Below are 24,545 nucleotides of genomic sequence, written 5' to 3'. Positions count from 1 at the left end.
GAAGAGGTGAAAAAATTAGAAAAATCAATTAGAATTTCTTCATAAAGATCACAAAAATAGGAAAGGTAGTGTAAAATAATTTGTAAATCTTTGCATGATGCGGGGCTACTATGAGCCCCATCCGGTTGAGCGAAGTAGCTGAGAAAATGGTGATATAGATTTACAGTTGCCTCAGAATAAGTTTTTGTGCCAGGATACTGCCACACAATAGATTTTTCTTGCTAGAGGAAGGTATATCTCAGAATGGAAGATTTGACTTGACTGTATCTTCAACTTTTAAAATTAAAAGAACACTCTAAAAGTGCCCTATTACTAAAGATGCTGTTCCCAGTTAATTGGTCTATGTAATGTTAAGAATATACTCATTTTGCTAAATATGCATAATTTAGTTAAAACCATTGTAGTGACAGAGTAGATTTCATATGAGGGCTTTAAGCAATATAAATAGTGTTGAATTTATTTTAAATTTTCTGAGGCTTCCTGATTAACACATTATTTGATATATTTTGTTTTCTTATTCATTGCGTACATATGAAAATGTATTCTTAATCTGATTGTGCCAATTTCTGATTTTTACCATTCCTCTGCAGATATATCCAGACTGTCTTAGAACAACAATTATATTAAGTGATATTTTTATAAACATGAGAATGAATATATTTATATAAAATTTTATTTTGGAGATGCTGATAATATTGACATCACATCTTGTGTTTGTAGATATCCATGGGATCAAATTGATGTACATAATTTATATATGGCGAGATATATATATGTATGTGTATATATATATATAATGATATGCCTACATATCCAAAATGAAATGATAAAAAGCAATCTTTGTTAATAAAATGCTTTATTTTCACAGAGCATCTTGGACTTAGAACAGCATTTAATAATGTCTTTCATGATATTTTTTGCAGCCAAGAAGAAGCTGTTAAGGGAGTTAAAAATAGTTCATTGAACCACACATAATGTCAGTATCAATCAGGGAAAAAGGTCTCTAATGTTATGTTGTTATGCTATGAGACTCAGTGTTTGATAAGTTTATGCAAATATTTTTGTCAGTGATTTGCATGTTGTCATAAAAGTCATGCTTATCAGATATGCTGATGGCACAAAATTTGGGGAGATCTTCATTATGGTGAAGTACAGAATTGGGATTCAAAGATTAAAATAACATGGAACACTATACTAAATGTAACAAAATATTTTTAACTGGGGTAGATATAAAATATCATACCTAGTTGTTTAGAAAATACCTTCACATCTACAGAATGGAAGGCTTTTGCATTTATAGCAGTGCTTATGAAAATTACTGGAGATTTTAGTTAATCACGAGCTTTCTTTCAGAACTATTAGAATAGTCATTATGCTTTCATGAATAACGGTGTGATTTTAGATTGACTAAGATATTCATTTCACTGACTCTACGCCAGTCAAAGCAAATGGGAGAGGAACTGTGTTAAGTTTTGAGTCTCTATTTTGAGATGAAAATTTATAAATTAAGAATTTTCCAAACTGACTTAGAAAAGATGAGGTTGGAAGAACTGTTGAAAGAAATGATAATATTTGTCCTGCAAAAAGAAGATGTAGGAAATAACCACAACTGTTTTCTAAAATGTATAGGTCTGGATTTATACAAGGAATTAGACTTACTTGGTATAACTCCAAAGGGCAATGGGTGGAAATTACATGAAGAGAGGTTTAATTTAGTATAAAGAAGACTCTTCAAACGAGTGGAACTGTCCCAAGATGGGATTAACTGCTTCATGAGATAATAAGCTTGCTGTCACTGGAGATGTTCAAAATGTTCTTGAATGATGACCCAGTCAGGGATGATGTAGAAATGATACCTGCATTGTGTAAATGTTAAACCAATGTCTTGATAATATTCCTTTGGTTTCAAAAGACTGACATTTTGTCACATAATTACTGACGCTTACTATATGCAAAGATTTAAGTGATGTAATATAGATTCAGTAATACCTGTCCTTGAATAATTTACTATCTGAGGGCAGATGGACCAATATACAACTAAAAGGACAAATGTTATAATTTTCAATCCTGATAGATCAGTTAGGCAAGGCCTCTCTAAGGAGGTATTTGATCTGTGAGACCTAAATGTTCAAAAGATGAAAAGCCAGGAGAGTCCATCCTGTGTATAGGAGATGGGGTGCCATGGCAATGAATGGCACTGATGTGTTGTAAGAACAAAATGAATGTTTGCGTGAGATAGAAATTAATGTGAAGAGTAACACAGGAGTAAAGAAGTCAGTAAGTGAGACAGGGATCAGATCATAAAAAGCCATGTGGGCCAAAGACAGTTTAGATTTTATTCTATATGCAGTAGAAGACAAAGAATAAATAGAGTATTGATATATGATTTATGTTTTTAAAAGATCACCGTATAGAGCACAGTCCCCAACCTTTTTGACACCAGGAACCAGTGCTCCTTTAAGAATATATGTCCTGATGATCCGAGGTGGAGCTGAGGTGGTAATGCTAGTGCTGGGGAGTGGCTGCAAATACAGATGAAGTTTCTCTCTCTCTCGCCTGCCACTCACCTCCTGCTATGCGGCCCAGTTCCTAACAGGCCACTGACCGGTACCAGTCTAAGGCCCAGGTGTTGGGGACCCCTGGGGTAGAGAATAGTTCTCTGAGGTGGGGAAAATAGTTTATAAGTGGGATGAATGATAAAGCTGGGTAGAATAAATGGGAACCATTCAGGATATATTTTGGAGATAGAAACAATAAGACTTACTGATGATATTAACCCATCAGCAGAACTTACCACCATCACATCTTAAATCACTTTCAAAGTGTTTTTCTCCTGGCTTTCCTCTTACCTCTTTGACTCCTCCTCATTTTTTTTTTTTTCCTGGTTTCTTCTCATCTCCCTCACCTCTGAGTTTTGGAATGTTTCAAGGCTCAATTCTCTTTTTATCCACCATCATTTTCCAGTCTCATGGCATTAAGTGCTCTGTGGTAGCTGATGACTCAGTTGTTTTTCCAGTATAGACTGCTCTCATAACACCTATATCTATTCAACAGCTCCATCTGAATGTGTGTCAAAAATAAGCTCCTGATCTTCCTCCCATCTCCCAAATTGCTGCTGCTTCTCAATAAACAGCAACCGTATTCTTGTCCCCAGACCAAGAACTTTGGAGTCATTCTTGACTACTTTGTTTTGTTCTGCCTCCCTCCCTCTTCCCTGTCCTTCCCCACATTTTCCCCCCCCCTTCCCCGCCCCCCCACACACACATCCAAACTATTAGCAAATATTGTCAGCTTTTTCAAGGTATATCTGGATCCAGCCACCACTCACTACTTCCTGGTCCAAGTTACCATTTCTCACCTGAATTATTGCAGTAGTCTCCTATGTGGTCTCCTTGTTTCCTCCTTTGCATCCCCTTCCCCTTTGGTCTTTTTTCACGCAGAAACCAGAGTTAAAATATAAGTGAGATCATGTCATCCTTGTGCCCAAAGCCTTCCTTTAGTGTTATCTCTCAGGATAAGCCAGAGCCTAAAAGGCCCTATGTTACTTCTCCACCCCTCTCTTTAATCTCTCTGACCATACCTTCTACAACTCTTCACCTCCATCTGCTTCAACTACATTTTGCTCCTTGCTAGTCCTCACATAAACCAAGGACTATCCTGCTTTAGGGCTTTGGACTTGCTGTTTTCTCTGTTTTGAGTGCTCTTCCCCATGTAGTGCTGACTTATTCCCCCATCTTCTTTAGGTCTTACTGACACCCTCTCAGTAAGGTCGCCCTGTCTGGAACTGCAACCATGCTTCCCAGCTTCATTTTTTTCCACAGCACTTTTCACTATTTAACATACTATATATTTTTTGCTTCTTTATTATCTGCTATTTCCCCCAAATATGAGCTTTCTGAGGGCAAGAATCTTTATTCATTCTGGTATTACTAGCACCTTGACGAGTCTCATTTATTCATGTTCTGATATTAAGCTCTTGATACCTCATAATTTCTTGAGAACTTAATACATGCCAGGCACTGTTCTAAACGTGTTGTATGTTCTTTTAAGAACTCAGAATTAGTGTTACTATTATCTCTATTTTAGAGATAATGATATTAAGACTTGAGCTTAAGTAACTTAACCAAAATGTCAGCTCATGGTAGAGTTGGTAGAGTTGAGATTCAAATTCAGGCAGTCTAGTTTGAAGGACTCTGCTATGCTATAAAGCTTTTTTCAACCGTTTTGGGTTCTCTATAGAGATCAGCTCAGATGATTTCTGAGAAGAGGCAATTAGGTAAGTGAAGTGGTTGGGAAAGAAGCTGGATCACAAGGAATAAAACCTTAAAATCTGTTTTTGATGGAAAAGTTCTTTTGTAGCTATTAACAGTTTACTCTGGAACATTTCTTGTGTACTTGTATTGCTGAGCATTTTAACTACTGGTTGGAAACTTTTAAGAGCAAGTTTTTTTTTGCCTATAATGTTCCTATAGTTTTCTGCTGTTTACTTTAAATATTTTAAATACTTAAGTAGCTTGAATTGTTTTATTTTACCATTAATTTGCATAGTAAAAGTAAAAAAATGTTAAAAATTTGCAGCCTGTGTATAAGAAGTCTCTTATACAAATAAGAGACTTCTAAGTTGGGAAGGGCGTTCATGCCCTCTCTCTCTACCATTTTATTCCACCTTACTTGCAAGGAATAATTTTCTACCTTAGGAATAGAACTGACTGAAGCTATTGGTTTACTAAGATCTATGGGAAAAAATAATAAGTTACAGTTTTAATCTGGAAAATTTGTAAAACGAAGATTAGTCAATGAGGAATATAAGAAGGAAATTTAGATAGGACTGCAAACTTTGAGAGTTGGAAAGTAGATCAATATAAAACACTTAGTAGTTATTGATCCATATGTTAGGCATGTATTCTAGGAGTATATTTCTTGGCCTTCCTCCTTAGCAAATAAGCAAAATAGAGAAAACATATATAATAGTATATGAACTTACTATTTTTATGTCCTCTATTAAAAAGAAAACAAGGTGATTTTAATTGAGAAAGATTTTAATACAAGAGCAACCAACTAAATGTGCAGAAAGTTTGATATTCTCATTTTTTATATCCTTTTTCCTCCTTTTAAACTATAATAAACAAGTTAATTTATAAGTATATGTAGTTTTGCATATTGGGTAAGTTATTTATAATTATAGTTAATTGTAATTAACCTAACGTAGTTCTTAATATAAAATTCAGATTTTAAGAGATAAGTTATAAAGAGTTTTAGCTTTATAAAGTAATTTAACCTGGAATTTTTAAATGAGTTTTAAATGTTAAATTTATGAAAAATTCTTCCTGGTCCCGTTTTATCATTTAAGATATGCTTGATTATGCCAAAGTGATATCTAGTCCTCAAATCTTGGTGGATTAAAACAATACAGATGTAGTTCTTGCTTACATTTCATGTCTGTGTTCCCATCTTGGTCACTCAGAGACCTAAGCTTCACCGTTTTGAATACACGGTAGGTCATCAAAGCAGCTAGCTGGAAGGACCAGAGAGTCTCTCAAAGACATTAAAATGCTGTAGCCTGAACCTATGCATGTTACTTTTCTTTACAACTCTGCTACCAACTAGAGAAGGGTGGCAGTGATGTGTAGCCCTCCCTTGTTCTCCAAAGGAGAGGCGAACCTGGTTTCTTCTACATCCATTGTATATTATAATTTGATTCAGGAAAGAATCTTTAGAGGTTCACTAATGAATTTCCTAATTTTTCTTATTGAGAATCAGATTAACTGTTTTACCCAGAGCTTCTTAGTAATAGTACTGGTATAATAATGAAAGCTTCCTGGCTGTTGGACCAGTGATTTCCTTTCATGAAATTCTTGGCCTTTTCTCTTTATTCTCAGTGTTCTGAAAGTTTGCAATAACATACCTAAGGTTAAGTCCTTTTGCATAATTTGCTAGATATTTAGTATCTCTTTTCAATCTGAAAATTCATGTATTTAGGATTTTTGGGGGGAGGGTCCTAATTTTTTAAAGAACTTTATTCTTTGTATGATTTTCTTTGAAGTTCTCTTGTTTGGATGTTGACTTTCTTAACTACTCCTCTAATTTTCCTAGTGTCTGAAAGGTAAAGTGACTTGCCAGACACCACACAACCTAAAAGTGGGCTACTCCTCTAATTTTCCTAGTGTCTGAAAGGTAAAGTGACTTGCCAGAGACAACACAACTTAAAAGTGGCAGAGCTTACATGAAGTTGATGTGTATCAAGTAGTGTGTTATGTTATTAGTTATAAATATTATGTTTAAAAGAAAAAAGTTCTTGTAGGAGGTAATATAGCATATCAGATCAGATCTAAAATAATTATGTTGTTTGCAGCTTCATTAGGATCTTTAACATAAATCAGACCAAATTAAGAACTTTACAATTGAGAAGAAAAGGAATTAGTTCTGACCTCATAGACATAGTGTCACAGAGAGTCTCTAAGAAATTTTGAATCTTATCCTTGGAACCATGTAGAGACTGGGATTTTTATATTTTCTTCTGCTTTAACTCATAGTCATAGGCTGAAATAAGATAGATAGGAGGTGAGGTATACTTCATTCTTGTTTGTGTACACTGAGTTCTGTTTCCTATTGTTGTACTAATCTGTTATGGATTCTTACAACTACAAAGTATTTAACAGATATGCAATTTTTTGTACTATTTTTTTTAAACTTGTGTTTCTTATAATATTGGAAAAAGAAAAAAGTAACAGTATCGGATACTCAGATGAGAATGGAGGGATCAAAACAAAACATTTTGATTTTTTTTATTCATGAGAATTAAGTCCTATCTAATGCTTAGTGACGGCTAAGAAGCATTTAACAGCCTTTTAATTTCACAGATAGTGTCTCCAGCTTTCTCTTTGGTAACATGATAGAAACAAATCCTGAAACAATCCCCTCTAACATTTTTATGACTGGATAGTTTTTTTTTTTTTTTTAAATTAGAAATAAATCACCAATTGCCATCAAAGCCTTTTTTTTTTTCCCCTCCTGAAGTATCATAGTTTGTTTGTTTTTTTGAGAAATAGAATATTTCAAATTGATACTGTAGCACAGTATACCTTTGCAAAATGCTTTTGGGAAGGTGTTTTACTGTCACTGATTTCAGGAACCAAGATATTCGACTCTGACCCTAGCACCATTTGTCTTTTCCTGGGCTCCTGTCCATAGAAGAACAATTTCCTGAAGTAGTACCATACCTTCATATTTGAATAAAAGGTACTTTAAGGAACTCTTCAAAATATATTGATATGTTTTTTATATTCATTAATCTTAATAAATTTACTAGAAAAAACATTTTGAGTCTTTTTCTATAAATCTCTATATTTTCCTGATATTATAGGAAAAACAGTCATATTTTTAGTGCTATATATCATGGCATGCATATTATAGTAAATGATGTTTATAAAAAATCAACTGTAAATATTAATTGTTCATCTTGGTTTATGGATCCTATGTCTTCATTTATTTTATTAATATTTAAAGCATATTTATGTTAAAGATCCTTTACATTATTAGGTTATTTCTGATTTCTGAGGAATAAATTTGTTTGTTGTGGCCATTGACTGTTTCTCTTGGCGGTGGGCAGGTGGATTTAGTGAACTTTGAAAGTAGTTTATCTTCAATGAGGCATTATACAAGAATGCCCAAAGTGCTCTATATTGTGTATATATTCTTAAGACATTTTTGTCGTCACTACTAGGGACCCATGGAGTTTGCCTGTGGTAGCCCAGGCAGTGAAAATATGGGCCTAATGCCCCTCTACTGATTTTTACAGCCTGAGTGGATACTTCACTTCTTTGTTATAATCCTGGACAAGCTAACAGAGATTTTCCTATCTCTGTATACAGACTGTTCAATTTTTGTTGGTTTACTACTTTATCAGGAAACTCAGTTTTAGTTCCCTCTTATGCACGAACCCTAAGCCCCGGCTTCTAGTAGTTCATGGACTTGCTTTAATTCTTACTCTCTACTTTGGCTATAAGTGTGTTCTCTCATCATTTCCGACACTTGGAAATTTCTCTTTTTTACTTCAAATGTAATGATGTAGTTTTGAAATTTGTCTTTTTTCCCCCCTAAGATTATATCAGAAACTTTCCTATGTAGAAGAGGGAGGAATTTCTGTTCTGTGCATCTTTGCAGAGTTAACATCTTCCCCAAACCCTTGTTCATCTCTGCAGATACTGAATTCATGGAGGTACTCAGGTGGATTTACATGCTGTATATAAACTGCATTTTCTAGTAGTTACATACTAATAACTACGTATATAACTCTTTCCAATTTAATTGCTTAATCATATATCTTCATAAAATAGAATATTAGGCAAAGTGAGACAACTAAGCATATTAGAATTTAAAAGTTAGAAGAGACAAAATTCATGTCATTTAATTGCTTTGACTAGGTGAAATCAATGACTACTATTTTATACCACATTATCTTAAATTTATTTTCTTAATGTTGGAAGAATTCTATTCATGAATCATCTTTCAGCATGTTTAACTTACTGCATTGCTATACAGTTTTGAATTCTGTCAATAACTGACTATCTTTGAACTTAAACATCATATTTGCAAAAAAAAAAAACACCCCACTAATACATAAATATGGTAATTGACTTTGACAGTTTGTTCTGGGAAATAGAATAGTAAGTTGTACGACTCAAATAAAAGTTTCTCCACCCTATTACAGACAGAGAACATTCCCAGGAACAGAAATATGAATAAAAATCACCTAATGCTTCAAGAAATATACTCTGGAATCAATATTTTATAGTTTTATAGATTTTTTTAAAGTAAGATATATTCTTTCTATAGTTACTATATTGATTAAATAAAATATTTCAAGGAGTGTAACCAGTTCTTATCCGGCATAAAATGGAGTATTCTTTTGCTTTTGTGTACAAAGACAGCTTGCAGCATTTCCCTAGTTCAAGGCGAAAGGAGCTGATGTTATTGGAATATTCACCTTTTTGACGACTTAAAATGAAGAAAACAAACTAATAAAAAAAATTGCAAGTTGAATATATTTTCTCTAAGTTTAAATTATCTGACTTTGTTTTTGTAATGCAGTCTTTTAGGGCCTTTTTTGTTCTACTTTTTATTGAGTTTAAATAAGTTAATTGTTAACCAACTTGTTTAATGTAACATTAAGACCATTTTTGTTTAAATATTAAGATGGCTGTTATTTTGAACTCTCACTTACCTGATTATAAAATATGCTGTACATACATAAAATGATTTTTATATTAAAATCATAGCCATAAAGATAATGTTATAGGTATTACTTAGTCCACTTTCAAGTCCACTCTTAAAATACTTATTAAAAGCCATTATTATTTTGATTTGTGAAATGGGTTCTTTGCTAAATTCAGCATAGCAACAATTATAAAATAACTTTGAAGAAATATCAGAAAATAAATATGTTTTGGTTAAACTTATATATTGCTTAATTTTAAAAGTATCAGATATATGTATATATGTTGACTTAAAACGATGCTGACTTAAATTTTTTTAAATATCAAACCAAGCATATTAAATTTTATAATTACGTACTTCTAATACTTTAGCTAAAACATTAAAATGTGAGTACTTTGATATTTTACAGTGGTCCTTTTATAAGAAGATTATTTTCTAATTTCCTGAAATTAATTTTAAAAGATTCTGGGAAACAACAATGAAGAAATTAAGACTTGCTAGAAAATTATCTTAAGTTTTTTAAAGGTTATACTTATGTGTCAAATTTGGGCATACACTTATTTTCAGAATTAAATGTTAAAGTGTTCTTTAAAGGAAGCACAATGTGACTAATTTATAGTCAATCTACAAAAGAAAGAATTTTAAATTTGTTTTTATAGGATCTGACTTTCTAGTGTTTCCAAATTGAGAAGATATTTTTAAGAGGACTTAAAAGATAAAGTTGATTTTTGTTATAATGATCTATTTCTGAGATCTCTAAACCCAAATTCCATTCAGTTTATCAGCAGTTTATGTGAGTAGATCAGCTGCCTGTAGCCTGGTGCAAATCTGAGCAAAACAACAATTTTACTTGTCTGTTGAGCTATTTTTAAGTGTGACAGATTTCAAACTATGGATGTTTCACATTAAAAAGTATGAAAAAGAATGGTTTATTTACCTTTGTCTTGTTCCTTTTGTTTCTGTTCCACCTGCAGTTTTGGAGTCCTGCCTTTGAGAGAGAAACCTGTTAACGCTTTGATCAGATTATTTAAGTCTCTATTTTATAGTTCACAGGCAATTTTTGTATGGTTTTCATATAGTTAACTTAATTGAAAGCCAAACAACGAAGCCAAATAAGTTAGAGATAAAATTGTCCTTTTGCTGTTAATATCAAATGAGAAGAACAAATTGCTTACTTCACACCTGGAGAATCCGGTTCTGCCTGTTAACCGCCCATTCTTTAGATTAAAGGAAGATCGTTTTCATTGGAGCTAGCTGGTAACAGGAAGTCCTTGTTAAACTGCCTACATAGAGTATTTGGCAAAGGCATTGTAATCCCAATCCTATATTATATATAAAATACATTACTCATTAAAGTGGGGGTTTGTATTTAAACAAAGATTTCTTTGTTTTCTTTTATGTATCAAAACTTGCTAAATATACAGAATTTGGAATAACTAGGAATGGAAAGAAGCTTGCTGTAAAGGCTTTTTGTTCCATTTACTTTAAAATGATTGAATTCAACTCTATTTTAGGAAATCCCGAGGGGTTAACTCATAAAATCATTGATTTTCACAACTACAACTGCCAAAAAAACCTCCTGTCTTTAAACCTTCCATCCCACTTTTCTTTTTACTATACTTGCTATTTTTTTCAAATAAGTTTCTTCCATAGTTTCCAAAATAGAAAAACTAAAGTCGTGCAGCACTAAATGTTATGCTGTTTATTATATTAATATAACAATTCAAAATTAATTTTTACCAGGGTGAAATATTAGTAGGAAAATTGGAAATGAAATTTCTCTCACATTACTAAATTTCCTACTGTCCCTTTTTTTTCTGCCTGATTTTTATGATTTGAGGGTGAGAGGAGGGACAAGGACATTGTTATCATATCTATCAAAATAGCAGTTGCATTTATTCTTTGATTCAGTAGTCCTACTTCCTGGAGTCTGTTCCCAAGGTAAGAAATAACATCTCCACACACTTATTCTTCACAGCACTCTTTATAAAAACAAAACACTGGAAATAACTGGAAAAAAGTCCTTTATTCTGGGCCTGGTTGAATAAATGATGAAACATCCACATAATGAACATTTTCCTCATTAATAGCAAATGTAGTAATAAAGAAGATTTCTTTACCCTGCTTCAGGGTAATTTTAGGATTTATGTTTTAAAGAAGTTGGGAGATGGTGCACAGGAGTGTATATAGTATGCTGGTTTTTCAGGAAGAAAGGGAGGTGAAGATGCACATACATAACACCTCTCAACCAATCAGTAACAGTGAATATCCATAGTGCCCAAATTGTGGTCTTTAAAATACCATTTCCCCATATACATGTTTATATTTTCAAGAAGAAATATGAGAGGATAAATTAAAAACTAACGAAAGTAGTTACTTGTAGGAGAATGGATGGAATAGAGAGAGGAAGGAGAAGGGACAGAGACAGAAAATAGTTCTTTCTCATTATAGTTTGTTTTTATGGTTTTGAATTTAGAACCACATGTTTTAAAAATTAAATCTTAAAAAGTAAAACTATCTTAAAAATAAAAGCTGTCTGAAATAAATAATCCTAGCTATATATCTACATGGTGGCATAACCATACAGAGAAGGATTATTTCAACTAATTTTAAAACCCAGTATTTTGACTCTGTATCTCTTGCGAGATATATTTTAGAAACAAGAATAACCTCAACGAGATCTTAACCTTTATTTAGTGTCTTATTTTTAGTAATAATATTGCTATTGTTATTGAAGCTCATATATATTGTAGAATAAAGCATATAGTCAGTGTCAGTGTTATTAGGAACTGTAGTTTTCAACAGAAGAAAAATACAATTTAAGAAGCTAAGTAAAAACTTGGTAATATCTAATTTAAAATGAAAAATTCAATATGAGCTCATAATTTGTTTCTTAAAAACTACATTTTTTTCTTAGCTTTGTCCACTGAAAGGGTCTAGAAAACAATGATAAGTCAGTAGCAGTAAATATCCATAGGGTCCAGATTGTGGTCTTTCTAATAACAGTTCCTACTAAAAGGAACCAGGGCTTCTTAGGGAAATGGATGATTCCAGGTATGGAATATTGTTTCTTATAAAAAACCAAGAAGATAGCAAAGACTATTGGAGTTGTACCTACAGAACACAGGAGCTAACAAAGGGAACTGATCAAAAATGGGTAACCCACTGATCAAAAATGGGTAACTTTGAGCTTCAAAAAGAACAGTAACTGCAATAAATTGAAGCATATCAAATAAGTTTTAAAAATCTATGAATCCATAATGACAATCCCAGAAACCACAGAAAGCAACTTGATCACCTTTGGAGGTTCTTAGGGCACCCATTTATTATTACGAAAATTAGGGAATTGAAGGCAAAGGATCAAACGTTTATCTTGACTTTTATCTGAATTGTATTTTAGAGTAAGTAAGTAGTTGATGAAAGCTTACTTTTTATCAAAATCCAGCTTGTAAATGCAGAAGGATTATAGAACTAGAAAAGTCATGATTTCATAAGCCTTATAAAGTAACTGAATTTAGCAAAGGTCATCAATGACTGCTAAAATCATTAGATTAAAGGTTAGTGGGAACTTTATTTTGGGTGAATCAGCCTGACTCCAGCTGAATCCACTGATCCATTTTAACATCGTTAAAAGTGGTACAACCAGTGGTATAAGCCTCCTAAGTACCAGCACCATTTATGAAATATGTTTGCCAAAAGATTTCAACTCGAAACTCATCCATCCAACTACTAGATATAGGAAATACAGAGTATTCATGTTAAATGATCTCATAAGGAAGGTATCAGTCAAAAGCTAAACACGGGAAATTCTATAGAAAAATAAGTTTTTTGTTTTACAAATGAGGTGGTGATGGTGTTGCAAGGGTGGGGGATGTTGGGCTGGGAGTGAAAGGCAAGAATAAATTGTAATGTGTATTTGGTTTGGATTTAAATTTGGACATCAACACTTGTAAAAAGTTATTGAGGAATATTCATTTGTTAGGTGTGATAGTGGTATTGTGTAATGTTTTTAAATTTTTAAATTTGGGGTGCAGTGACATGACTGGAGGGGAAAGTAGAAGATATGTAGATGAGCAAGAATGGCACAATTTTGATAATTTTAAAGATAGATGATAAGGATTATTTAGATTTATTGTTCTGTATATTTATTAAATAATATCTATTTGTCTGAAATGTCTATCAAATGCTGACCAAGTAGTGTTTTATTAGACTTTTGACCTCTGCCATCTGATAGCCAAACATGGTGTTTTGTGGTAATTTCTATATAAATTTTTTTTATTTGTTATTCCCCAGTTTGTTCCTAATTGAATATAATGTTTTTGTTTGTTTTTTTTTTAATGCCCAGTGCTATGCAAAGTGAATTAGATAGAAGTGACCTCACTTCTCCAATCAGTTGCACATTTATGTGGTCTCATTCTACACACTGGAAATGCAGATGATCTCAAATATTTCAAGCCCAGAATGAGTATTTGATTATTTAAAACATGGTACAGTTTGTATTTTAAGAAGATAAGAACATGCGATAAGGGCACTTACATCATGATGCAATGTGTTTTAAGAAGATAAAGACGTAGTTAATGTGAAAATTAGAATTGACAGCTGAGAACTGCAGAAACTAGTCCACTTTTTTATTTGTAGCTTTTTTGTTGGCCTATTGATATGTTGCTTGTTTTCTTGACACTACCTGATTTCCCTTGTTAGGCTAATTCTTACTAACTTTTTAGTAGTAAATAAAGGAAAAATGAACTCGATACTAAATACTCTCTAAAACCAGTACGTTCTGAAATTGGTAGCTTTAAAACTTTGGAATGAGAACATGATCAAAATCTTCTTAAGTGGCTGTCTGATTATATATTTGCTATAAAACAGCTTCATTTATATCTCTCTAGGTTGGCAAATAAACAAGACAAGGAAGGGGCTTTAGGAGAAGCTGATGTGATTGAATGTCTGTCTCTAGAAAAATTGGTCAATGAGCACAAGTGCCTATGCCAAATAGTAAGTTTTGGGGTTTTTTTTGCCCTATGAAATACGTTCAGTATAACTTAGTTTTTGTATAGGTGATAGGCAATTAGGTGGTAAGGCAGCTAACAAAAGAATTCATTAGTATTTTAAAAGAAATTTTTTTTATCCAGGAAATCACGTTCTCAATATTCTGTTGATATTACTTAATACTGTAATATTTGTTTTCTGTTTAGTTGTTACTGACTTCCATAAACCATTTTTTGTAATTTCAAAGAATTTATATTTGCCTTTGTTTAAGATAATCGCTGACAAGACCTGTAAGCTATTCAAACATGTCATGCTATAAAATTTGTAAATAGTAAATAAAACATATAAATACAAAATTTAAACATAGGAGAGATTTGTGATGACTTTCGAAAATCATATCAGGAGAGTTATCATATAATCTTAAGAAAGATAGACACAGGAATTATTTACTCTGGTTTCAGAAGATAGTCATTGGCATGTCAATCTTAAAAACCGTTTACTGCTATAAAATATAACTGGCACCATTGACTTCTTGTGTCATAATATCTCTCATAGCTTATACATATACACAAAATATTCCATTTCCTGGGTACTAATGTTAGTGATCATTGCAAAGGTGTGTTTTGTGAGTTAAATAAGCAAGAGCTTCCTATCATTAATTTATCATTGATTTTCCAGTAATTATACTTAATGGTTTATGATTAGATTTTTTGTGGAGACCTTTTAGTTTTAATTCCTAAGACAAATAAATTGCTGTTTTTCAGGAACCTTGTTCAGCGATCTTGGGATCTGGAAAGAAAATTGACAAATCCATTAAAAAAGGCCTTTATTGGCTACTAAATATCATTGCAAGGGACTTTGATGTCTTAAATGAACGCATCCAAAAAGACACAACAGAACAACGTGCTCTTGAGGAACAAGAGAAACGAGAAAGGGCTGAAAGAGTGCGAAAGTTACGGGAAGAAAGGTAAGTAGATTTATTTTGTACCACAATTTTATGAATTTTTTAGTTTTGTCTATTCAGTTTCCTCTTTCTATATGAAAGAAGGCAGTAGGTAAGTTTTCTATTTTTATGGCTCTTTCTGTACAGGGGTTTGGGTGACAGGATTCTAATATTTCTGGTGGTGCTGTGGTAGTTAAATTTAATCCTTAGATATTTATTATTTCACAGAGTATTAAAATTTTTGTCTCCTATTTCTTATGGGTACTTTTAATGCAGTGGTTCTCAAACAATGGTGATTTTGCTTCTCAGAGGATATTTGGCAGTGTCTAGAGACATTTTTACTTGTCACCGCTGTGGAGAGGTGAAGTACTACTGGTATCTAGTGGGTAGGCCAGGGATGCTGCTATACAGCCTATGATGCACAGGACAGTCTCCCGCAACAAAGAATTATTGAGTCTAATATGTCATTAGATTGAGAAATCCTTCTTTATTCTCAGCAAAGATAGAAGGTAATCTGTTGGTGGATCAGTCAACTGAAGCAAAAGCTGATCTTCAACCCTAGTTTTATCAGAAAGTCGACTAAATTGCACCATTGCAGGTTTTTAAAATACGTTTTTCCAATTATTTTAAAAATACAGTTCCTTTATAGGAAAATTTTAAACTTAATTTAGCAAACTCCTAATTTAAAAAAAATTATATGAATTCTACCATAGAATCATTTATAATAATCTTAATTCTATAAGAAAGTACTCAGATTTAAAGTTGAATTTAGGGCTTAATCCCAAGATTTCTCTTTCTTTTTTCCACTGGATTGTTACATGGTGGGGGAGGGGGCAGGAATGAAACAGTTTTTAAGTGAGCTCCTCCTGTAAGATCCAAAGTTGTCTTCCATCTACAAAGTAATATTGACCTTCCACATGCTTTAACATAGTTGCTACCTTGTAGGCAGGACCCTACTAAACTACCCTCGGTGTTACGCCTTTGCGAGGTCTTCCCCTACACTATCGGGGAAATCCTCTAATTACTAGTATCTTTCTTTTAATTCAGAGATAGGACTTAAAGAATTATTTGTAGAGATAACTCTCCATCACCAAGTGCTGAATAATATGAACAGATCTAGATATCTCTTGATACAGATATGAGGTTTTAGTTCCAGTGAGAATCTTTGGTTTTCTGTCCTACTGTATATTTCCATGACATAAATCTCAGTACAACCAATCATTCATTTAAGTATACCTTTTATATATTTATAAAAATAAAACATATAGCCAACTTTTCTGAAGACTCTCTTGTTTTTTCCTTCATTAAGAAAACAAACAAAAAGAACAAAAATTTTGAATTGGATAAAAGAAACCAAATGTGATTCACTTTTTACCCCAAGTTCTTACCTTTTCCATAAAGATATTCTAGCTCATGTTATGGCAGGCTTTTCTAATACTCATTTCCCTTTCCTCTTTTCTCTTAGCCATGCCACGTGTGGTCTGAGGCCTTTCCTATTGAGCAGAGTCTCCATAATTAAAAGTAAATTGGCATCTAGAGAGGAGTGATATAAAAAAACCTTTTTACTTCTTTAAATACAATTTGATAGGTTCAGATATTTTTGAAAAACTGTAAAACACATTATTGGTATCCGAAAATAGTATTTCAATACTAGGTACTTGAAATTGCTTACTAGTAAATGAATAACATTAATAACAGTTACTGTCATATAAATATGTTCATTTACAGAGTGCTTTCACATATATTACTTTAGCTGAAACAACCCTATGAGGTAGGTATTTTTATCCACATTTATGGGAAAGCGGAGGCTCAAAGATCCAGATACATGTCCAAGGTCACACAGGTAATAAATTGCAAATCTCTAAATCTTGGCTTCCTAGGTTCACAATGAAAGGATATCTCTTTCCATCAGAGAACATAATAAATGTCATAGTAATGAGCATTCACATTGCTATACTATACTTGCAGCTAAGTTGCAGATCAATACTACTCATTTTTCTGTCTTGCACTACTTGTTTTATTAACTTATTACCCTTCATGTCTGGGGCAACATTAACTATAAATCACAGAGATAGTAAATGTTTCAGTAGTAATGAATATGAAAATACTATTTAATCTGAGTGATAAGTGCAAGCTATTTTTATAGCCTCTTACACTGTGCAAAGCAATAGTCATTATTTAGTTCATATATGATATGTAACTTGACACAGCCCTTAAGAAGAGGATTAACAAAAGGCCTTACTATCTGTTAATATCAGTGAAGATGACAGCATTGACTTAGGAGGGTAATTAATAAATTGATAAATATAAACCCTTGACACATAGAAAAATAATTAATATGCACCATTGACCTTAAGAAATCAGTCATAAGGAGTGTCATTTTTGTCAACATTTCTTTCTTTTAAAGTTCAAACGATTAATCTTTACATGAGGGTAGAGGCCTGTTATGTGCATAAAGATTTCTGAAAATCTCTCAGTAATTCAAAGCCATGTCCAGATGTTTAAATTTCTAAGTTTAATGGCCTTAAATCTATTGTAAGTGTTCTTAAACACGATTCATCACTTTCTCAGGAATTCCAAACTTTTTTCCTCAAATAATAGAGAACAGAGAGAGCGAGAGCAGGCTGAACTTGATGGAACCAGCGGTCTGGCTGAGGTGGACCCAGAACCAGTTATTGTTAATCCTTTCCAGCCGATAGCGACTGTAATCATTGAGGTATGGATGGTGGCAAATGTAATTTTTATATCTTGAGTTGTAAAGTTGGAAGTTAAGAAAGGAGGCGGGGAGTTGGGAAAGGAGGCAGGGAGATAGAAAGAAGTGTTTCGCTAGAGACTGATTATTTCTAAAAGAATTAAATGGGAGAGATGAGTTAAAAGTTTGCTGCTTTTTCTTTCTCTCAAATTTACTTTGGAAAATAACTGAGATGACTTGGAGATTAACTGAGAATGAAAATTAAGATCAAATGTAGCAACCGTAATAGTTACTATTCTAATAAATCTTTTTTTGTCATTTTTTTCATATGGTAGTAATATATTTACTCTTATTTATATTGTCTTTGTCCCTGTATTGCTGTTACTATCTCTTTACAGTAATATTTAGATGTTAGGATGTATTAGAATACATAAATGATTTTCTAATTATTTACTCAGGATACTTAAGAATGTTTGAAACTATAATAAGTTCTTCTATATGTAAATATTATTTATTTTAGTTTTAATTGTCCAAAGTTTTACCACAATTAATTTGTAGATTTTAATCATAAAGAAGTTAAGGGGTTGTGTGTGTGCGCGTGTGTATGTGTGTCTGTATATCTGTCATTGTTTTCGTTTTCTACTGGTGTCCAGACTTTGCCTTGGCCCTGCTTTTTCATTGCCCTCAGCAGCCATGCCTCCTCAGAGGCAGAAATTCCTAAACCTCTCTCCATTCACTCAGAGCTTAATGTGGCAGCTGGCTTGCTGGTCCCACTGCCTGTATGTTCTCCACTCCTCTTCCCCTGTCACTGCCTCCTTCCACACAGGTGCTCATCTGGAAAGGTGGATGATTGTTTCTTCCTTGGGGCTGCCGCTGAGGAGGGAGGCAGCTCCGCAGGTAAGAAGATGATTGGATAATTTTGGTATTGCTTTATTTTGCAAAATAATTGGTATTATGAAATATTTGGTCTTAAGTTGCTTAGCTACTAGAGGTTAGTTGTATTTAATCTTTGTATTAACCCATTGCATTTAACTTAAATATGTGTTTTTCTAACTATAATAAAGCCATCTGAATAACTTGAGCTATTGCTTTGTCTCCATCCTATTAAATATTATGTCTGTCAAGTTTTGTTTTATACTCCTTAAAATATTGGTAGAGGAGAGAAAAATCAGTTTGACTTTTCACTTTGAAACATTAATTTACTCTATATGTGATAAAGCTCACCTTGTAAATAATGACCAATTATTCTGTAGTACCATGGTTACTTAGAAGGCCTTAGCGCTTCTACCAACATTGTATTTTTCACACAATGAAGATGTGAACAATACTGGTGTACAGAATAGTAACACCTTATATTGAAAGTCGCTGAATTAATCAGTGACATGGGGAAAGTGCAGTTATTGTGCTTTCAAGCTACAATAATTTTAAGGACATAAACAGTAAAGAAATGAAACAAATGGAAACAAATTACCTATAGTCTCCTTTATACCAAGCAGATTTTTTCCCCCACTGAACTACTCCTTTAAAGTGTTTGCATTTTAGAGAAATACCTTACATTCCTTTGCTTTTTACCACAGATAATAAAAGTTATTATCTGTGAGGTATTGGTTCCAGAGCAGATAGACAGAACAGTGGAACATTGATAAACAGTGAATAAACCTAATAAACCTAATGTATGAGCATTTTATATTAGATAAAGGCAACATTTCAAATCTGGGAGAAAAAGGAGGTTGAAACAACTGAACAATCATTGGAAAAAGTAAAATTATTAAACACTGTATACCAAATTAAATTCCAGTAGACTTAAATGTATAAAAAAAAGAACCCTTAAAAATACTAGTATATAATATAGTAAGCATTTGTATATGAATGGAGGAAGAAAAACTTTCAAAGCAAGACAGTCAAACCACAAATCATAAAGTGAAAATAAATAGACTTTGTTATGTTCAATTTTTAAGAGGTGTTTTACAAAGTTAAAGGCAATAAAACCCAAGCAGACCCTAATGAAAAATGTTTGAGACACATAAGACAAAAAAAAACCAAACAACCTTTAAAAAACTATGAAAATAATAAGACTCTAATAGAAAAGTGGATATTGGGTGACCATGGATAGTTCCCTAATGGAAAAATAAAATGACAGTAAGGGCATTTCATAGTCCATCTTCACTAGTAATAAAAACAAGCTAAATGAAACCAACACTGAAGTATAATTTGACAGAGATAGAAAAGATTGATAACGATATGCAGCATTGAAAAAGATATGGGGAGAGAGCACTCTCTCACGCTTTTACTTGAGATGTAAATTGACTTTAGTTTTTCTGAAGAGAAGTTTGTAGTGTGTCACATTTTAAAATGTGTTTACCCATTGAGCCAACAGTTCTCCTGTTAGGAATGTATTCTAAAGAACTAATTCAATAATTATTTTGTTAATAGTGAAAAATTGAAAATTTTTTGTCCATTGATTGAGAATTGCTAAAATAAGTTATGATATAATCATTCAAAATGATAATGTGATCGATGAAAGTAATAATAGCTAACACATATAGCATTATATAACAACTTACAGCTAACACTTCACTAGGTGTCAGGCACTATTCAAAGCACTTAATATATTCATTGGCAAGGAAAGAAATATATATTCTTAAATAAAAACTTCAATTTTTTGTTTTAAAAACAAATACACAAATATGTATAAAGAGAGAGGCAATCCATCTCATTTATGTATGTTTGTGGGTGGTGTATGTCTGTTGGTGTGTGAGGTAGGCAAAGAAAAGCACCTCTTAGTGATTATATATCAAATAGTGGTCATCTCTAGATTGTGCAGTTACTCATAATATTTGTTTTTTTTTCCTTTATACAATCTTTTTTCTGACTGGCAATTAGCATGTTTTTATGATATCTTCAACAAATGATTTTTAATAGAAATATCACAGTTCCCCAGGGTTACAGAATGCTCTTGGATTATTTGTTTCTCTCTTAAAACTATCTTAGATATAACTGTTATATTAAAGATGATACATTTCATTTCTATTAGAATGAAAAAAAACTTGAAAAAGAGAAAAAAAGGCAAAATATGGAGAAAGACAGTGATGACTGCCCCCTGAAACATAAAATGGACTATGAGCAAATAGAGACACAGAGCCAGATCAGTGACAGTAGCCAAAAAAACAATGAGTTGGGAATAGTAGAAAATTATAAGGAAGCATTAACACAGCAGTTGGAGAATGAAGATGAAACAGACCAGCCATCATCAGAATCAGGTGATAAATCTAGTTATTAAATTAAAAAAAAATGTGTGTATGTGTGGATTATACTTCTTTCATTTGTCATGATTATTTTCACCAAAAAAAAGTATTATAATATATTTTGTCTGCAAATGCAGTATTTATCATGGTTTTCTCATGGTTTTTAGTTACTCATTAGTCAATTTGCTAACATGTTTTTATTTATTATGCTTTAAAATGTAGTCTTTTATAACTTAAAAATATAGCATAGCCCCAGGAATCTTTAGAATGTATTTAATGCTTTTCAGGCTTTTTTTTTTCTTTTAAGCCTCATAATGCTACAAACAGCATCATTTTCTTTATTGACTTCCTATTTCTGTAGGATGCAGACATAATCATTTTAACATTTTTAAAGTCTTATTAAATAGCCATTTTCCTTTTATTTTAATATCACATAAAGTCTTCACATCATAATTGCTTTTTTCTAAGTGGTTGTGTGATTTAACAGGAAGTTTATATCTTTTGGTATCACAGAGAAGCATCCTATGTTTGGAATCAGACAACATGGGATGGAATCCTGACTTTTCCATCTAGATATACATGATGTTATATAATGTTCTTCAGTCTTGGTTTTCTCATCTCTAAAATGGAAATAAATATCATCTTTTTTTTTTTCCATAGGGCTCTTAGGGTTACCCTAAGAGGTAGGGTTACCTAACTCTGTAGGTAACCCTACAGAGTTCCTAGTATGGAGCTTGACACATGGTAGACACCTAATAATTATTACTTCCTAGCCAATTCTAGTTAGCAGTATGGTTCCATTGTATATAAGAATTTTTGCACAGTGTCGAAGAGTTTATGAAAATGAGATCTCAATCTCTGAAGTGCAGATTAGCTAACAGGGATATTTTGCTGTATAAATAATAATTATATTGGAAAGTTATACTTTCCATAAGTTGGGAAATTAAGGCAGCCATATTCCTACCTCCTCTGTCTGTGCAGTTAAACAGAAAGTAGACTTAAAGTCTCCTCTGAATGTATATCGAGAACTCTTTATAATACTAATACATTGTTAAAGAGCAAAATGATTTGGCAGATAATTTGAAAATAAAGCTAGGAAGCTTTATAGTCAATCATATAACAATAATTATTATTATATTAACATTATATTTTATAATTTAGAACATGGCTTCAGATGCCTTATATTATTTAACAGCATTATATTATTTAACATAGCAATTATAGAGTGTGTTATCCCCGTAATGTAGAATAGGAAATCAAGGACTTGGACAGGTTGAGTAACTTATTTAAGAATCATAGATTTCTGTGGCCAGGCTGAGCCCCACTTCAGACCATCTGCTCTGTGTCTTAACCTCTTCCAAGACCCTGAGCTACCACCCACCCTAAAGTACCATATCATTCTGGAGGCTCTCTTTCCTTTCTCCAAGTTATAAAGCTTACAGCTTTAATTGTAAAATGATGTCTTTATTTCTATCTGGAGTAAAATGTCTCAAATGGCACTAATATATTTTTAAAAAATAACGTAATTCTAAATATGTTTTTATTTCTCATTCCTTTGTAGGTTTCATAGAGGTCTACTATTTCTTATATAACAGAATTCCCATTTTAGAAAATGTTATTACATAGATATAAATTTAGTAGTTTGGAATTGTTAATGAAAATATAACTCTGATGTTTGGTTATTTAACTACTATGCTATTCTGGTTTACATTATTAAAGTTTACATGTTAACAACATAGATGTTCTTAAAATGTTTATATGTGCTTAAGTGAGAATATGTAAATAGTTATCTTTAGGAAGAACAAAAATTTAATTCTGAAAGATCTAATGTGATTTGGGTTAGGTATATTTATATTGGGCATACCTTGTTTGGGATTTTTTAAATAGGTAATTTGTTTAGATTCAATTGGGGTCTTTTTTTAACATTTCAAAATATTACTTTTGGACGATTTATACCTAGAATTTTTATATATATCCTACTATCGACACTTCTCCTCTTTCCCCAGCACATTTTGAGTTTTATAGAGATCCCTGCAATTTGATAATTGTACTTACTTAAATGACATTTGGAAAAAATATATTACTTTTGGAAATGTGAACTTTTTTTGTATTCTAAATAACCTCTCACAGAACTTAGAATATAGGCTCTTTGCTGTTTGTATCCCATTCATTAATCATTCATTCAATAAGCAGTCATTTAGAAAATTTATTCTTAGTAAAAGCAAGTTTACATTTCATTATTGGTAATAATTTCAAAGTTGAATTGAAGCTATATTTCTGTGGTAATAATATCAGTATTCTAGCTCTAGTCTTGATTTTTATTATAGAAGTTTACTTTTTCCCAAAGGCATAAAGTTCCATGTTTATGTTTTGTAGATAACAATAAAAAGAAAACTAAGAAACTAAGAATAAAAAGGAGTCACCGTGTAGAACCTGTTAATACAGATGACGCTGCTCCTAAGAGTCCAACGCCACCCCCACCACCTCCTCCCAGTGAGTAAATTGATATTGATACTGAATTTAGAAATACGGTTTTAAACAGTAAAGAAAAAGAAAAAGAAAAAAACGGTGTAGATTTTATTCGGCGTATTCATTATGTTGTGAATTTGTGAAAAAGGTAAAATTCTTTGCTCTGTTTATTTTGTTCAGAATTTGTCATCATAAATATCTATTGCTTTTCTTAACTTGAAAAATGTTTTATAAAAATAAAAAAATTAAGTAAAAATTAATAAGAAAACCTTACCCAGGTACTTCCTAGAATGGATTCAAGTACTATTTGAAATATCAGTACCCAGATTGCTAAAAAGAATTTAAGTTTAATGAATAGATGGCTAACATAAGCATTTAAAAAATTGCATCTTTCATCTTGAAAATTAACATTTGAAACCAAGATATGTGAATTTTTTCGTTATATTTCCAACATACACACCCACCTTCTAAGTTGTTATGAGGATTAAATGGAATACTACATATGAAGCACTGAGATATACTAACTGCATAATAATTGTGAGTAATTTTTCAGCATGAGGCATAGTACCACATATACTGTAGGTGCTCAATAAATATCTAAATATATATGTTTATAGTGTCCTTTTAGCCCTGCTAGAAGGCTTTAGCTGGTAACATTTTCTTTTGAGAATTATTTGAAGACTCACTTCTAGTACTACATTTAATAAGTAAATATTTCTTTTGGCCTCTGCTATAGGTTACAGTAAGAGCCTAAGTTTATTTATGGTAGGGGCGAATATGCTCGTATTTTTAACTACAGGAAAATAAAAGTATAAAGCCAATGTTACCAACTTACAATTACATTTTTAAAAAGAAGCCATTTAACATGGGTTTATGGCTATTCAGTATTGTATCATTCAGTATATATGAATTGACATCACATGTTATGTACATTCCTGTTGAGGGAGGGATCCTTGCAACAGACCTAAAGAGGCATTGTTTAACAGTGTTT

At 32.2% G+C, this 24,545-nt stretch overlaps 1 protein-coding gene across 4 annotated transcripts in view; it reads left to right on the top strand.

The window, feature by feature from the left end:
- Positions 1-24,545, top strand: part of ARL13B (ARF like GTPase 13B) — a 63,683-nt gene that overhangs the window by 31,739 nt on the left and 7,399 nt on the right. For all 4 annotated transcript variants that reach the window (XM_039878237.1, XM_039878240.1, XM_039878238.1 and 1 more), the window contains 5 exons: positions 14,106-14,211; positions 14,970-15,172; positions 17,750-17,864; positions 20,875-21,100; positions 23,462-23,578. In XM_039878237.1, the coding sequence (XP_039734171.1) occupies positions 14,106-14,211; positions 14,970-15,172; positions 17,750-17,864; positions 20,875-21,100; positions 23,462-23,578 (767 nt within the window). The remainder of the gene's footprint in view (positions 1-14,105; positions 14,212-14,969; positions 15,173-17,749; positions 17,865-20,874; positions 21,101-23,461; positions 23,579-24,545) is intronic.

This window comes from Pteropus medius, unplaced genomic scaffold (assembly GCF_902729225.1).
Source record: "Pteropus medius unplaced genomic scaffold, Ma_sr-lr_union100, whole genome shotgun sequence".
NCBI classification, from domain to species: domain Eukaryota; kingdom Metazoa; phylum Chordata; class Mammalia; order Chiroptera; family Pteropodidae; genus Pteropus; species Pteropus medius.
Note: the sequence above shows the minus strand (reverse complement) of the source record. Positions and strands in the feature narration are given on the sequence as shown.